Raw genomic sequence first — 15615 nt, 5'->3', positions numbered from 1 at the left:
ACCCCATGGCTCCTGTGCTCTCCCCCATACTCCCGCAGTGCTGCCCCACAGCACTCCATAGTTCCTGCACTCTGCCATGTAGACCCGCGATGCGCCCCGCAGCACTCTACCCTATAGATACATACCACCCCATATTTTTGCACCCAATCAGGTTGCCAAAGAGGCAGGCGTTGCGGGCTCCCTAATGCACATGCCCATATTGCGAGCACCGATAGGCGGAGAGAATAGTGATTGATGTACTTAGGCAGCCAATCAGTTTGCCAGAAGGGTGGGTGATGCGCCCTCCCTGTAGAGAGGACCCCCACGGAGCCGTAGCACCCACGCGCTCAGCTTCCCCTTTTGGACAACGCGTCACGAGAGCAAGCAAAAGAAAACACGAGTGCAAAAAAGAGAGCGCGAGAGCTGGCGCCAGGGCGCGCGTCGCTTTGGGCGGGCAGGCCAGGGCGCAGAGAACGGCAATTCAGGTGCAATTTAGGGTTAGGGTTAGGTTCAGGATTAGGGTTAAATTAGGGTTAGAGTTAGGATTAGGCTTAGGCTTAGGTTAGGGTTAAGTTTAGGGTTATTGTTAAACTTAGGTTAGAGTTAGGGTGAGGGTTATGCTCAGGGTTATGGATAGGTTAGGGTTAGGATTAGGGTTAAGTTAGGGTCAGAGTTAGCGTTAGGCTTATTTTATGTTAGGGTTAGGGTTAAGTTTAGGGTTATTGTTATACTTAGGTTAGGTTTAGTGGGAGGGTTATAGTCAATGTCAGGGTTAGGTTAGGGTTAGGTTACGGTTAGGGTTAGCATTAGGGTTAGGTTAGGGTTAGGGTTAGGAGAGGGCGGGATAAACTTGGAGCACAACTTGTGAGGGCGGTACGTCGTGGGCAGGTTTTAGTATTGCCTGTGGAGTGCCGCTAGAAGCGTTCGTAGTTCTTGCTTGTCTCTGTTACAAGATGAGCCGTGTCGTCCTGCGTGACGCGTAACGGGAGGATGGCGCGGTAGCGGTGCTCTGCAAAAGAGCCCGTTAGGGGGTATTTTAGCTCGCGGGAAAGGGATTGGGGAACCACCTGGTGGTAATGCGAGGAGAGCAGCCCTGGCGGAATCTGAGGAGCGGAGGCCGTTGTATAAATTGGACAAGGAAGGAAAGGCTGCGGGCAAAGCGCGGCGGGAGCTCGGGGCGAGGCCCGGCGGGTTCCGTGTCCTGCGGGCGCGGCTTTCGCGCCGCGGCTCTCTCTGTGTGCTTTTTTGTTTCGTCGCGTTTGTTTTTTGTTTTTTTATGGGTTTTTTTTGCGGGATTTCCGCGAAACGCGGCACGACCGCTCGCCCGGGGCTGCCGCGGCGGGTCTCAGTGCCGCCGTCCTGTGGGCAAAGCGCGGTACTGCACCCGGCCGCCCCAACGCGGTGCCGCGGCGCGCCTCGGTGCTGCCGCCCTGTGGCGAAACCCGGGTACTGCAGCGCCCGGCAAGGGGGGGGCAGAGACGCCGATCGAGCCGCGGGGGTTCGCGGTCGGGTCTGTGCGTGCCGGTGTCCGTCCCCCCCGACGGGGGTCAGGTCCCCATTGGTGTGCAAACGACACCCCTCCCTCGATGGCTCCTTAGAAGGGTTAATCCCAATCCTCGTTCTTTTGGCAGCGGCGGGTCTGTGACCTCACGGGAAGCCCAGGCTGCTGCACAGAGCTCGTCGGGAGCGGGAGCCACGGAGGCGGGGGGCCTCGACGACCCAGAGCTGCGGCAGACGGAGGGGGCGCGCGCGCTGCCTGGGGGCCGCGTCAGGCGGAGCCGAAGTGACCTGCGGCGGCAACGAGCGGGAGCCGCTCGGAGCTGGAGCGGCCGTTGGCCGCGCCTTCCCTGGGGAGGTGAGTGCGGGGAGCCCGGCCTCTCTCTCCCTCGGGGATTAAACCCGTGCCCGTCCGCGCCCTTCCCGGGGGCGGCGGCGAGGCGGGGTCCCCCGGCTCTCCCGGGGCGGCCCCGCTGCCGGGGGGCGCGGGCGAGGAGGCGGCAGCGCCTCCTCGGTGCCGGGGGGCGGAGGGGAGAGAGACCTGCCGGCCGGAGCCGCGGGGCGCGCGGCCCCTCGGGCAGGGTGCTCCCGGTCTCTGGGCCGCAGGCTGGTGGCGGCAGACGGGTTCAGGTGCTCTGGCCTGCTTTTTAGCCAGCGTGGCCTTCTCCGCGCCGTGAAGAAAATCCCGCGCGGTCGATTCCGCACGCCGCTCGGGAGATGCCGCGTCTCTGGGGCCGTGGACTGGGGAAGAACGTTTGCGAGTTGGAGGGCGCTACAAGATATTCCGCGGGGAAGCCGGAGAAGAGGCAAATTGGCTGCCAGTGGAGTTGCGTTCCTTCGGTTTAGGACGTTCAGCTTGTCCTTCCAGAGAAGGAGCAGTCGTGGGTAGGGCCGAGAGAGGCTTTTAAGCGCGTGATCGGAATTGGAGCCAAATGGCACTCGGCGTTGCCGCTGTGGGTCTTGGCTTTCAGTGGTTTCCCCGCGGCTGCCTGGTGTTTGGGAGCTCGGAGCGGGCATTTTTTTTCCCCCAAGGAGAGGCTGTGCTTGAAACAGAACTTGCTTAAAGAAGACAGACGAGGCGGGTGAGGATGCAGAGCGGGCCAATCAGATCGCTCGGGAGGGCTGGAGGGGCGGAGCGCCGATAGGCGGGGAGAATGGCAATTGATGTGCGTAGGCAGCCAATGAGGTTACCGGGGGGGCGGGCGTTGCGGTCTGTGTACTGCGCATGCCCAACTTGCGCAGTCCTCAGTCAGGTCCGACGCTGAGGCGGGCACCTGGGGGCGGAGCGCGGGAAGGAGCGTCCAATAGGAGGACGGCGCGGCGGGGTGGAAAGCAGCCAATCAGAGCGCGCCGTCTCAATCCCGTTTGAACAGCTGCCTCCCTGGCAAACGCGTCCGTGGGGTCCCGGGGCGGGTAGCGGGAGTTAACGGGGAAACGGGGGTCGGGGCGAGGGAGGGGAGGCTGTGGAGCGCTCATTTTGGCCTCTCCGTCCCTTTTGCCGCTCTCTCCCTCTCTCTGTGTCTCCTTGTCTTGCTCCCTGTCCCTGTCTTTCTCTGGTAAGCTGACCTGCTATTTGCCCTTCTTTTTTTTGTGGAATCACAGGCTCCTTCTGCTTGGAAAAGACACGTGCAGTTTTAAATTTGGGTTTGAATTCTAGGTTTTTTTTTCCCCCATTAGCGTAAATGGACGGCACGTTGTCCTGTGGCTCAATCCCCGTTCTGTTCCGTGGAGCCTTCAGTTTAGGATGTTCAGGTAAGACAGTTTGTCCTTCCAGAACAGGAGCAGTCACCGGTAGGACCGAGAGAGGCTTTTAAGTGCGTGATCAGAATTGAAGCCAAATGGCACTTGACGTTGCCGCTGTGGGTCTTGGCTTTCACTGGTTTCCCCGCGGCTCCCTGGTGTTGGGGAGCTCGGAGCGGGCACGTTTTTTCCCCGAGGGGAGGCTGTGCTTAAAAAAGAACGTGTTTCCTCAGAGAAGTGCAAGTCCGTGTGCGTAAGACAGACAAAAACCCCAGCCAGCCTAGTCAAGTTCTGAGCGTGCGTCTGTCAGGCGGCTGCTTTACGTTGAGGAGCGCACAGCCGTGCAATGGTAAGGGCGAAGGGCAAGGCAGGACAGAAGGGTTTTTCCTGCTGCGGGTGACCAGCCGCCCCCCTTTTCCGCGTGAAGCAGAGGAGCGCGGTTCGTTGTCGCCTTTTAAACGCGGCGGCGGCGGCGGCAAGCCGAGCGGCCGGAGGGCGCGGGGGGGGGGTCCCGGCAGGGCGGCGAGCCGGCGGGTGAGGATGCAGAGCGGGCCAATCAGATGGCGCGGGAGGGCTGGAGGGCTGGAGGAGCGGAGCGCTGGTTGGCTGCCTAGGCACGTCAGTTGCATTTCTGTCTGCCAATCAGATTGCCGGGGGGGCGGGCGTCGAGGGCTAGGTACTGCGCATGCCCTAAAGAGCGAGCGCTGATAGGCGGAGAGATGCTGATTGGCGTGCCGCCCGCAGCCAATGATGTTGCCGAAGGGGCGGGCGTTGCGGCGTCCCTACTGTGCATGCCCCAGCCGCGATCGCTGATAGGCGGCGAGAGAGGTGATTGACGTGTCCCGGGAAGCCAACCGGGATGCGGCAAGGGGCGGGAGCTGCGGTCTCCCTACTGCGCATGCCGCAATCGCGAGCTCTGATAGGCGGCGAGAGAGGTGATTGACGTGTCCCGGGGAGCCAACCGGGATGCGGCAAGGGGCGGGTGCTGCGGTCTCCCTACTGCGCATGCCCAAACCGCGAGCGCTGATAGGTCCGCGGTGTCTCGGTGTCGCGCCGGGGGGGGGGAGACCGGGAGCGAACGGGAACGGGGGTCGGGGCGGCTGCGGAGTGCTCGCTGCGGCCGGCGCCCGGGCATCGGGAGGCGGGCGGCTCAGGGCCGCCCTTCGTGAGGTTCCCCGGAGGCGGCAGGAGGGCGGAGGGGAAGGAGGCGACAGCCGGGGACCTCCCGCCGCGGGCGTCTCCGGGGCGCGGCGGCTGTCGGTGCCCGCGGAGCCCGGCGGGACGGCGGGGGAGCGCGAGGGGAACGGAGCGGCGAAAGAGGCGGCAGGTGAGTGCGGCAGCGGCGAGGGTGACCGTGCCGTTGGAACGGGGGTAGCGGGAGGGGCCGGCGCGGCGCGGAGGCGTTCGGTTCCGGTTCCCTCCCCCCCGCCCTTACGGCCGCGCTGGCGAAGCTGCTGGGAGGCGTGCGGTCCGGAGCCGCGTCTCCCTCCGGCGCAGCGCCCGTGCCCGGTGCGGCAGCCCCTCCGGGAGCGGCGGAGCCCCCGTCGGTCGCGGGGACGGTTACAAGCAGAGCTAAGGCGCGGTTGCGGGCGGGCTGGGTGGTGTGGCGAGCGGGGCGCCGCTTCGGCGGGAGCTCGGGGCGAGCCCCGGCGGGTTCCGTGTCCTGCGGGCGCGGCTTTCGCGCCGCGGCTCTCTCTGTGCGCTTTTTTGTTTGGTCGCGTTTGTTTTTTGGGGTTTTTTTGGCGGGATTCCCGCGAAACGCGGCACGACCGCTCGCCCGGGGCTGCCGCGGCGGGTCTCAGTGGCGCCGTCCTGTGGGCAAAGCGCGGTACTGCACCCGGCCGCCCCAACGCGGTGCCGCGGCGCGCCTCGGTGCTGCCGCCCTGTGGCGAAACTCGGGTACTGCAGCGCACGGCAAGGGGGGGGGCAGAGACGCCGATCGAGCCGCGGGGGTTCGCGGTCGGGTCTGTGCGTGCCGGTGTCCGTCCCCCCCGACGGGGGTCAGGTCCCCATTGGTGTGAAAACAACATCCCTCCCTCGATGCCTCCTTAAACGTTTAACGACGTAAATATTGCTCCTGCTAACGTTTTCGGCGCGGCTTCTTTCCTCAGTGGATCCGTCTGGCAGTCGGTGGCCCACGGTCGCTCGGCAACAGCAGAAGCGGATTGAAGGGACCGGCCGCTGGAGGATGCCGAAGCCTCCCGGGTCAGCGGTGGGAGCAGCTTTGCGTAAAGCGAGGGGTACGTGAAGCCGGGCGTGCGGTGCTGACCGCCCAGCAGGTAAGGGAAGCTAAAGCTTTACCTCCAGGGGCTTCTGCCCAGAAAGCTGAAGCAATTGCTCTCGCGTGAGCTGTAGAGTTACGCAAAGAGAAGAAGATTAGTAGCTGCACTGATTCTAAGCAGGTTTCTTGAACGGTGCAGGCCCTTGAAGCCGTTTGAAAAGAATAAAGTGTATTAACGGCACAAGGGAGGCAGATTAAACGTGATGCTCCGGTTGCTGGAAGCTGTGCTGTTGCTAGGAGAGTTGCCGTCACGCGTTGCAACGGGCCTCAGAAGGGAAACGCTGCTCAGGAAACTGGCAATAAATTGGCAGGCGCCGCTGTAAAACCAGCCACCGAGAGGACAGAGACCGGTACGGAAGCCGCGTCTCTGAGCCCAGGTGGCCGTGTCCTCCAGCCAACGTCAGGAAACTGTAACAAAGAGGATAAGCAATTAATAGGAGATTTATAGCCCGATCAGAATTAGGGTCCAAAGGAGCCGTCACCGGCGACGGGAGAGCAGCGGCGCCTCGCGGCGCGAGGAGCTGAAGCGCTCTGTCGAGATCGGACGAACAGGTAAGAGCGAATTTAGAAGCTCTGTGCGAACAAGGCAATGGGAAACGTGCCTAGAAAACCATCTTGATGGTGCACGCGGGGTACAGACAAGAGCAGCCGGACGAGGGAAACGTACCAGGACAACGCTGGCAAAGGGAGTTCTCCGAGCTGCCTGGAAAAGGGGGGTGTCGATACCGGCCGGCACGAACGGCTCCCTTCTCGGGTCGGCCGGAAGCGTTGCCGTGCCGGGGGGCGGCTGCCGGCCTGCGGGCCGGGGCTGCGGCTGTTTGGGGCGCTGCCCCCGCTTTGTTTTCCTCGGGGAGCCCCCCCACGTTCGGGGGCTTGTGGGACGTGCACGTGCAAATGACACGGTGTTCCCAGCTGCTCTGTTCTCTGCCTTGTTTTTCCAGACGCCTGTCCCTGTTTTCTCTTCCCGCTTTTGAAGAGAAGCTGCCGAGTTAGCGTACGCTGCGGTGAAGTTGTACAAGATGCAGCCCTCAGGAACCGGTTGACGTGAGGGAAATGCTTTCTGACCGCCTGCGCGGTGAGGGGACGTTTTTCACCTTTTAGCTCCTTCTGCACAAGAGGGAGACGGAAGGTTAAGTAACACGTTGTTTAGGAGCTGAGAGCTTAGTTTGTATTTAACTAATAATTAAGACACGTGTTGTCAGCGAGAAACTAAACGATTACAACTAACCTCATCAAATGAAGTAAAGACAGGCCAGCCAGGCGTGGTGGTGGAGTTGCTCTCTATGTGAGAGAGCAGCTACAGTGTACTAAATTCTGCCCAGGAGCGGATGAGGAGCGAGTTGAGAGTGTATGGGTCAGGATCAAGGGGCAGGCTGGCAGGGGTGACACTGCTGTGGGTGTCTGTTACAGGCCACCAGATCAGGCTGAGGAAGTTGATGAGGCCTTCTATGGGCAGCTGAGAGCGGCCTCACGGTCACAGGCCCTGGTTGTTGTGGGGGATTTTAAGTTCCCTGCTGTTTGCTGGAAGGACCGTTCAGCCAGCCAGCCACAGTCCAGGAGGTTCCTGCCGTGCATCGGTGAGAACCGCCTCATGCAGGTGGTGGAGGAGCCGACTGGGAGAGGTGCACTGCTGGATCTCATCCTCGCTAGCAAGGAGGGTCTGGTCGAAGCAGGAAAGGTTGAGGGCTGCCTGGGCTGCAGTGACCACGAGAAGGTGGAGTTCAGCATCTTGGGTGGCAGGAACAGAACAGCAAGTAGAATTGCAGCCCTGGACTTTAGCAGGGCTAACTTTGGCCTTTTCAAGCAATTGCTGGGGGAAATCCCATGGGCAAGACTGCTTGAAGGAAAAGGGGCCCGAGATAGCTGGGTTGCATTCAGAGATTGCTTCTTCCACGCTCAGGATCAGAGCATCCCCACACGAAGGGAGTCAAGGAAGGGAGCCAGGAGGCCTGCGTGGTTGAACAGGGACCTGTTGGGTATGCTCAAGCAGAAGAGGAGAGTTTGCAGGTCATGGAGGCAGGGGCTGGCCACTTGGGAGGAATATAAGGCTGCTGTTAGAGGATGCAGGAAGGCAGCTAGGATAGCCAAGGCCCCCTAGAATTACAGCTGGCGAGAGGGGTCAAGGACAGCAAAAAGAACTTTTTCAAATACATAGCAGATAAAACTAACACCAGAGGCAATGTAGGCCCACTGATGAACGGGGTGGGTGCCCTGGTGGCAGAAGATACAGAGGAGGCAGAATTCCTGAATGCCTTCTTTGTCTCTGTCTACTCTGCCGGAGGCCGTCCTGGGGAGCCCTGTACCCCTGAGACCCCAGATGAAGCCCGGTCAGTGGAGGAGTTTGCTTTAGTCGATGAGGACTGGGTTAGGGAGCAATTAAATAGTCTGGACATCCATAAATCCACGGGTCCGGATGGGATGCACCCGCGGGTGCTGAGGGAGCCGGCTGAAGTCACTGCTGGACCGCTCTCCGTCATCTTTGCCAAGTCTTGGGAAACGGGGGAGGTGCCCGAGGATTGGAGGAAAGCGAATGTCACTGCAGTCTTCAAAAAGGGCAAGAAGGAGGACCCGGGTAATTACAGACCGGTCAGCCTCACCTCTGTCCCTGGGAAAGTAATGGAACAGCTTCGTCTAGACAATAGAGCAGTGAGGTGGGTTGCAAACTGGCTTAAGGAGAGAAGCCAGAGAGCGGTAGTCAATGGTGCGGAGTCCAGCTGGAGGCCAGTATCCAGTGCAGTGCCTCAGGGGTCAGCGCTGGGGCCAATGTTATTCAGTATATTCATTAACGATTTGGACGAGGGAATAGAGTGCACTATCGGCAAGTTTGCTGATGACACCAAGCTGGGAGGGGTGGCTGACACGCCAGAGGCTGTGCTGCCATCCAGCGGGACCTGGACAGGCTGGAGAGTTGGGCGGGGAATAACCTGATGAAATTTGACAAGGGCAAGTGTAGAGTCCTGCACCTGGGCAGGAACAACCCCAGGTTCCAGTATAGGTTGGGAAATTACATATTAGAGAGCAGTGGAGGGGAAAGGGACCTGGGGGTCCTGGTGGACAACAGGGTGACCATGAGCCAGCCCTGGGCCCTTGTGGCCAGGAAGGCCAATGGCATCCTGGGGTGTATTAGAAGGGGGGTGGTTAGTAGGTGGAGAGAGGTCCTCCTTCCCCTCTGCTCCACCCTGGTGAGACCGCATCTGGAATATTGTGTCCAGTTCTGGGCCCCTCAGTTCCAGAAGGACAGGGAACTGCTGGAGAGGGTCCAGCGTAGGGCAACCAAGATGATTAAGGGAGTGGAGCACCTCCCTTATGAAGAAAGGCTGAGGGAGCTGGGGCTCTTTAGTTTGGAGAAGAGGAGAATAAGGGGGGACCTTATCAATGTTTATAAATACATAAAGGGTGAGTGCCATGAGGATGGAGCCAGGCTCTTCTCGGTGGCAAACAATGATAGGACAAGGGGTAATGGGATCAAGCTGGAACACAGGAGGTTCCGCTTAAATTTGAGAAGAAACTTCTTCTCAGTGAGGGTGGCAGAGCCTGGCCCAGGCTGCCCAGGGAGGTTGCGGAGCCTCCTTCTCTGCAGACATTCAAAACCCGCCTGGACGTGCTCCTATGCGACCTCACCTGGGCGTTCCTGCTCCATGGGGGGATTGGACTGGATGATCTTTTGAGGTCCCTTCCCGTCCCAAACATACTGTGATACTGTGAAGAATGCGGCTTAGCAGCGCTGCTGACTCTGCCGTCCCGTTCCCTTCCCCGTTTCAGCCGGCGAGGCGGCCGGAGGACCCGCTCTGTGCGGCCGCGGGGCCCGCGGAGTCGAGGGCTCTGTCGGCGCGCCCCGGGGGTTTCTCTGGAGAGACTCCTCGTCTCGGTCGCGTCGCGGCGGGGACGGACGAGGACCTCTGGCGAGGGGTCTTTCTGCGCTGGGAGCCGGGACCGGGCACGCGCTCGCGGGGCGTCCGTAAGTCGCGGTACGGAATTTAGGCAGGATAGCGCGCACGGGCTTGCGAGCGCCTTACAGGCGTACGGTGGTTGCTCGTGCGGCCAGCTTTTGGTGTCGGTTGTTCCGGCGCTCCGTCGCGGTGTAGAGCCGGCCCCGTACGTAGCGGTGAGGCGTACCGCAGTTCGGTTTGATTCTCGGATAGGCCTCGGCTCTGACTGTGCACTCGAATGCCAAAACCTACAGCGGAAGCTGCGGTGGCTTTAGCGTGCAAGGGGCGCAAGTGCCGTGAAGCCGCCCGTGTGGCCGAGCGTCCCGATCGCGGCGCTGAGCGTTAGACAGACTTGAGCCGCGTGCCGGAATTGTTTTGTTTTGGAGAGGGCGGGATAAACTTGGAGCACAACTTGTGAGGGCGGTACGTCGTGGGCAGGTTTTAGTATTGCCTGTGGAGTGCCGCTAGAAGCGTTCGTAGTTCTTGCTTGTCTCTGTTACAAGATGAGCCGTGTCGTCCTGCGTGACGCGTAACGGGAGGACGGCGTGGTAGCGGTGCTCTGCAAAAGAGCCCGTTAGGGGGTATTTTAGCTCGCCAAAAATGCCACTGAAAGAAACACAGGGAGTTTTTAAAAAATTTCCTTTAGCTTTCTCTCCCCTCCACCCCTACCCTGCTGCGTTCAGTGCAGTGAATGACCGTGAGGAGATGGCTGTGGATCTGGCTGTTGAAGGGTGTGTGAAGGAGAAGGAGGTGTGTGTAGAGCAGGATTGGTGGTGGAGGTGAGTGCAGCTGGTTTGGGTGTGGGGCTGTAAATTCTTTTTGGAGGCTTCCTAGTTTCTGGTGTCACCTGCGGGGTGAAGTGTGACTCTGTGCAGGTTTGAAAGGTGCAACGTGCAGAGCTCCCTCATTTGCCACCAGATCTCCCAATCACAGAGACAGCGTCGCTGTGCAGCTGCTAAGGACAGCGCGTCTCGTGCAGAAGAGCATCCTTTGTGCTCCGTGTGCGTGTTCCTCCTTTGAAATGAAGTTGGGCTGCCCGGTGTTCCACGTTACGTGTGGTACCTGCTGGGCTGAGTCTCCTCCCCGCGCTCCGGTCGGTTCCGTCGCGCTGCCGCAGCCCCGGCAGCACCGCGGCGTTCGCTGGACGCCTTGTTGGCGGAGCCGGCACCGACAATCTTGACACGTCGAGGCGCTGCGGTGGGTTTGCCTGGAAATTCCAAGGTCCTGGTGTTCTATTATTTGAACTACTTACTTACTGTAAGATGTTTAGAATTAAAACTTAAATAAGAGCAACCAGAAGAGTCTTTGGGAGTGAATAATGCCTGTCATCTACTCTAGCTGTTACTCAAAACTCTGCAGACAGTAATTATCCCCAATTTATGTAGTAAAATTTAAAAGAGTGGAATATAAATACTGGAGCGCTAATTGGAAGTAATACCTGTAGAGAAAAAAAACCTCTAGTTTATATCTATAATAAAAAATAATGTGTGCTAGTTAATCCGCCTGGTAGTAATGTAATGATAAAAATGTTAATGTGTAAATAGATGAAATTATATAGGCATGAGCAAGAAGTAAATTTAATTTCAGCTATTACTTGGTGAACTAGGCAGCAGTTGTTCCCAATCTGAATGCTAGTTTAAAAAACACATTGTTTGGAATTCCTTTTAACTGATAAAGGCAGAAAACTAATGTGGAGTCATTGGTAGCTTCATTTGAACAACCGTTATGAAATAAACCGCAGACACGAATGACTGCATAGGAAACAAAGTGAGGAAGCTTTAGATTTTAAACAGCATTGGAAAGTGATCGTGAGTGTTTAGTATTCGAATTATAACAGAGCCACGAGATGGGAGGCAACAAAGCTCAGAACCAACCAGAGTCAAAACGTTACATTTCTTTTTTTAAAGAGAAGTATAAAGGAACCACAAAGTAGTGGCTGTTTATAAACAGAGGTATTAAAAAGTTCCCAGGTAGTAATGATTCCCAACAGAACACTAAAAGATATTTAGTTGTAAAATAATATTAGAAAACAGTTATGACAGTCTGAATTTAACCACAGCTTTTTTGGGGTTGTGCAAAAACATGACCGCTATTAATTACCTCTGAGTTAAAATAAAAAGACATCAAACTAGATGTGATTAACAACAGCTAATTTTAATTTTTCAGTGTGCTATCCAGTCCGGCTTCTCCCTCCAAGGGCGTGGTCTGAGAAAGCCACACCCCGAACTCCCCCCCTTCCAAGCTCCGCCCCTGCCAGTCTGTGCCCTCCCCGAGTCGCGTGTCCCTTACAGACCCCTCCCAGCAGCATAATGCATCGAAGCCCCGCCCGCGGCTCCACCCCTAAACTCAGCCCCTGCTAAACCACGCCCCCTCAGAGCACGTGCTGTACAGAGCCCACTCTACTCTCGGCTCCACCCCTCCCTTCCTAAGCTACGCCCTCTTTGGGCGTGTCCTTCTCCCTACCCCAAGCGGCTCCTCCTATGGCGGTGTGACACACAGAGGTCCCACCCCCTGCCCAGTTCCCCCAGGTGGGCCTCCCAATGGGTGTGTCCTCCCAGTCCCCGCCCCTCAGCACGGATCCCACCCCCGTGGGTGGGGCTACAACCAGCTGCGCGCGCGCCCCCCCCACCCATGCGTGACCCTAAGTAACCCCATGGCAGCCCTATGGCTGCCCCACAGGTACCGCTACAGCAGCCCTGCTCCTGCCCCGCAAGAGCTCCAGACACGCCTCTGCAGAGCCCCCACAGCAGCCACTTCAGTGCCCCACAGCTATCACCGCAGCCGCCCCATCCCGCCCCACGGCCGCCGCTGCGGGACCCCTGGAGCCCCCGGCCCCACACCCGCCCCGCAGCCCCACAGCGCGCGGTCTCGCAGCCGCGGTGCCGGTGAAGCCACGTGCCGGCCGCGGCCGGAGGAGCCGCCGGTTTTCCCCCCCGCACCCCCCGATCGCTGCTGCCGCGGCCGGAGGAGCCGCCGGTTTTCCCCCCCGCACCCCCCGATCGCTGCTGCTGCCGCGGCCGGATGAGCCGCCGATTTTCCCCCCCACACCCCCCGATCGCTGCTGCTGCCGCGGCCGGAGGAGCCGCCGGTTTCCCCCCCACACCCCCCGATCGCTGCTGCTGCCGCGGCCGGAGGAGCCGCCGGTTTCCCCCCCACACCCCCCGATCGCTGCTGCCGCGGCCGGAGGAGCCGCCGCTTTTCCGCCCAGCCCCGACTCTCCTCCTTCCTCCTCAATCGCCGCTGCATGTCGCCACGATGTCTTCTCTTCCGCCATCTTGTTTCTCCTTTCGCCTCTCATTCGCTATTTTATACCGAGGGAGGGAGGAGGCGCTCGCTGATTGGCTGACAGTCTCAGCCTCGGAAATCGTCCATTGGCTCATCCCCACGAGGGGTTCTCCGAGGGGGTGGGAGAAAGGCGCTGATTGGTCACCGTGTCGCTGAGGGGAGGAAGGCACTGATTGGTCACTTTCCGCCGAAGTTCGCCCTCCCAGTAACAGGCGCTGATTCGCTAGCGCCCCTGAGGTAGAAAAGGCGGTGATTGGTCGGCGTTTTCTCGCCGACGTTAGCCCACAGCAACGAAGCGCTGATTGGGCAGCGCGGCTGACGGGGCGGCTCGTCCATTGGCAGGAGGGCGGGCGGGGGGCGGGACCGGGCGGGACAACGAGGTAATAAATGGGGCGGCGCAGAACGCGCGCAGGACCAGAAAGGCGGAGGCGGCAGTGCGAGCTCATGCCCCCCGCCTCCCCCGCGGCGGGAAACCCGAGAACGGCAGGAACGGCGGCCGGAATCAGTTAACGGGGCGGGTCAGGGCGGTAATTATCGTGCGGGTGTTAATTGGGGCTCGGCGGGTTAATGAGTGACCGGCGGGCTGGGGTGTATCTGGGGGTTTTGATCGGAACTGGGGTTTTAAAGCCGCGGGTTTGATGGGGGAGGGGGGGGCGGGGGCGATTAAGGCTCCCGGAGCTGCTTTAGCGGTTTAAATCGTTGTGTTGAACGCGGGAGGAGCCGGTTCGGGGCTTTTCTCAGCAATCGGGGCTGGTTTGGGTCCAATTCGGCTTTTAAAAGATGTTTTTACGTAATTTTTGGGTGCCGATTTGTGCCAGAAGGCGCCTTTGAAATCTGTTTATTGAGGGTTTATCAGGAGAATTAAAGTTTAAAGCTCGGGGAGATTTGGGGCTTTTCCCCGGGATTTTGAGTCCAAATCGGTTTTTTTAGAGCCCTTATTTATTTAAATTGTTATGTTTAAAGGGTTTATTTGAGGTTTTATTTGGAACATTTTGGGCGGGTTTGAGGCTCCTAAGATTTAATTGTTGGTTTATTATTTGATTTGTTATTTCACTGCGGTGCGGGGCTCCTGAAGACGCTGAGTTGTTTCAATTATTTAGCGCTGTGAGGAGCCGTTTTGGGGCCGTTGGGGTCTAAATCGGCTTTTTGAAAGGTTTATTTAACGCGTTTAAAGTTTGAGGGGCCGATTTGCGACTTTAAAGCTTTTTGAATCTACTTATTGATAAGAATTTATACAATAGATTAATATTTAAAGCCCGAGGGGAGATTTGGGGCTGTTTCCCAGGATTGCGAGTCCAAATGCGTTTTTTTCTGTTAACCGCTTATTAATTTAAATTATTATATTTAAACGGGGCTTTTTGAGGTTTTATGAGGGTTTTTTTGAGCATTTTGGGCGGTTCTGAGGCTCCTAAAGCCGCTTAATTGTTTAAATTATTAATTGTTAAAATAACGTAAGTAGTTGTTGAAATAAGTGTGTAAGTTATTGTATTTAAAGCCGGGAGGGGCATTTCGTTGCTTTTTGGGGGGTTTTAGGGCTGAATTCACTTCATTGAACGTGTCTAGAGCTGGGGGTCCCAGATCTGGTGCTGATTTGGCCCCCAAAAAAGCTTTAAAAATCTATTTATTTATATAATTTACTGAATTAATATTTAAGCGGGAACATGTTCGGCTTTTTTAACCCGCCGCCATTTTGTCTCCCCCGTCCCGCTCTCCCTCACGCTGAGGGGGCCGAGGAGACGCTCGCTGATTGGCCGGTGCCGTCTGGCGGGAAAGCCTCCCCCGGCTCAGCCCCGCTCGGCTGTCTCCGAGGGAGAGAAAGGCGCTGATTGGTCGCTGCCTCTGAGGAGAGAAAGGCGCTGATTGGTCGCCGCCTCCCTAAACCCACGTAATTGTTTACATTCCATTTTAAAATTTATTTCTATATTTTAATTTAATTTAACTTATTTTTAATTAAATTTAAATTTAAATTATTAAAGTTAATTTTAATTTAATAGTAAATATATAGACTAAATCAGTATAGCAATATGCTACTATAAACGATATAATATGATGAATAGTAGAAATATATAATATATAATCTGATATAATTAACTGATCAACTAATACTCATTGATATTATGTAATGAAATTTATAATTAATATATAATGGCATAATATAATGATATCTATAATATACTATTGTAATGATATTCATTAAATATTAATATATATTATATATATTATGTATAATTACTATGTAATGTATCTAATCTATTTTTACATATATATCTTATTATATAAAGCTGTGAGGGACCATATTTGGGCGGGATTTTGAGATTTTTAAGGCTGTTTGGTCTCAAATTCAATTTACTTCATTTTGGGGCTGTTTTTAGGATAATTTGTGCTCAAAGAAGCTTTCAAGATCCATTTTTTTGGCAGTTAATTTGCTCACTCGGTTAATGTTGAAGCGGGGGGATTTGGGGCTGTTTCCCAGGACTGTGACACAAATAACGGCCCTTTCCTTCCCTTTCCCACTGCAGCTCCTGCGCAGAGAACAGCGAAGGCAGGCTGACCGCCCCCCCCTCCGGCTGACTGCGCCCCCCGCTCCGGCTGACCGCGCGTGCCCCCCCCCGCAACTCGGCTGACCGCGTGCCCCCCCAACTCCGGCTGACTGTGCCCCCCCGCCCCCCCCGGCTGACCGCGTGCCCCCCCCACTGCACTCCTGCTGACTGTGCCCCCCCCCACCTCCTCTGGCTGGCCACATCTCCACTGCACACCATGGCGGGGATGGGGCGGGGGGGGATCACAAGGGTCTATGGGGCGGTGTGGGGGTCAGGGCGGCTGTGGGGTCAATGGGGTTGTTGTGGGGTGAAACACCCCTGAAGAGGCTGAACACCCTGCAGGTGAGTGACCCACACAGTGCCC

General features: G+C 57.3%; 1 protein-coding gene across 4 annotated transcripts; it reads left to right on the top strand.

Annotated features, from left to right (window-relative positions):
* Positions 1-4067: 4067 nt before the first annotated feature.
* LOC135575625 (AT-rich interactive domain-containing protein 1B-like) lies at positions 4068-15410 on the top strand. 4 transcript variants are annotated; one of them, XM_065033268.1, is made up of 3 exons: positions 4068-4543; positions 5328-5456; positions 15231-15410. In XM_065033268.1, the coding sequence occupies exons 1-3, from the start codon at positions 4183-4185 to the stop codon at positions 15260-15262; spliced, it is 522 nt and encodes a 173-aa protein (XP_064889340.1). In that variant the 5' UTR covers positions 4068-4182; the 3' UTR covers positions 15263-15410. The 4 variants fall into 4 exon arrangements, 2 of the variants coding, with proteins under 2 accessions (XP_064889340.1, XP_064889339.1); XM_065033267.1 differs by lacking the exon at positions 15231-15410 and adding an exon at positions 6439-6755 and having other exon boundaries at positions 4083-4543; XR_010466751.1 differs by lacking the exon at positions 4068-4543 and having other exon boundaries at positions 5354-5495; positions 15231-15368.
* Positions 15411-15615: the final 205 nt, after the last annotated feature.

The sequence above is a fragment of the Columba livia genome, chromosome 17 (assembly GCF_036013475.1).
Source record: "Columba livia isolate bColLiv1 breed racing homer chromosome 17, bColLiv1.pat.W.v2, whole genome shotgun sequence".
NCBI lineage: Eukaryota > Metazoa > Chordata > Aves > Columbiformes > Columbidae > Columba > Columba livia.
The sequence above is the reverse complement of the archived record's forward strand: the minus strand, read 5'-3'. Positions and strand labels throughout refer to the sequence as shown.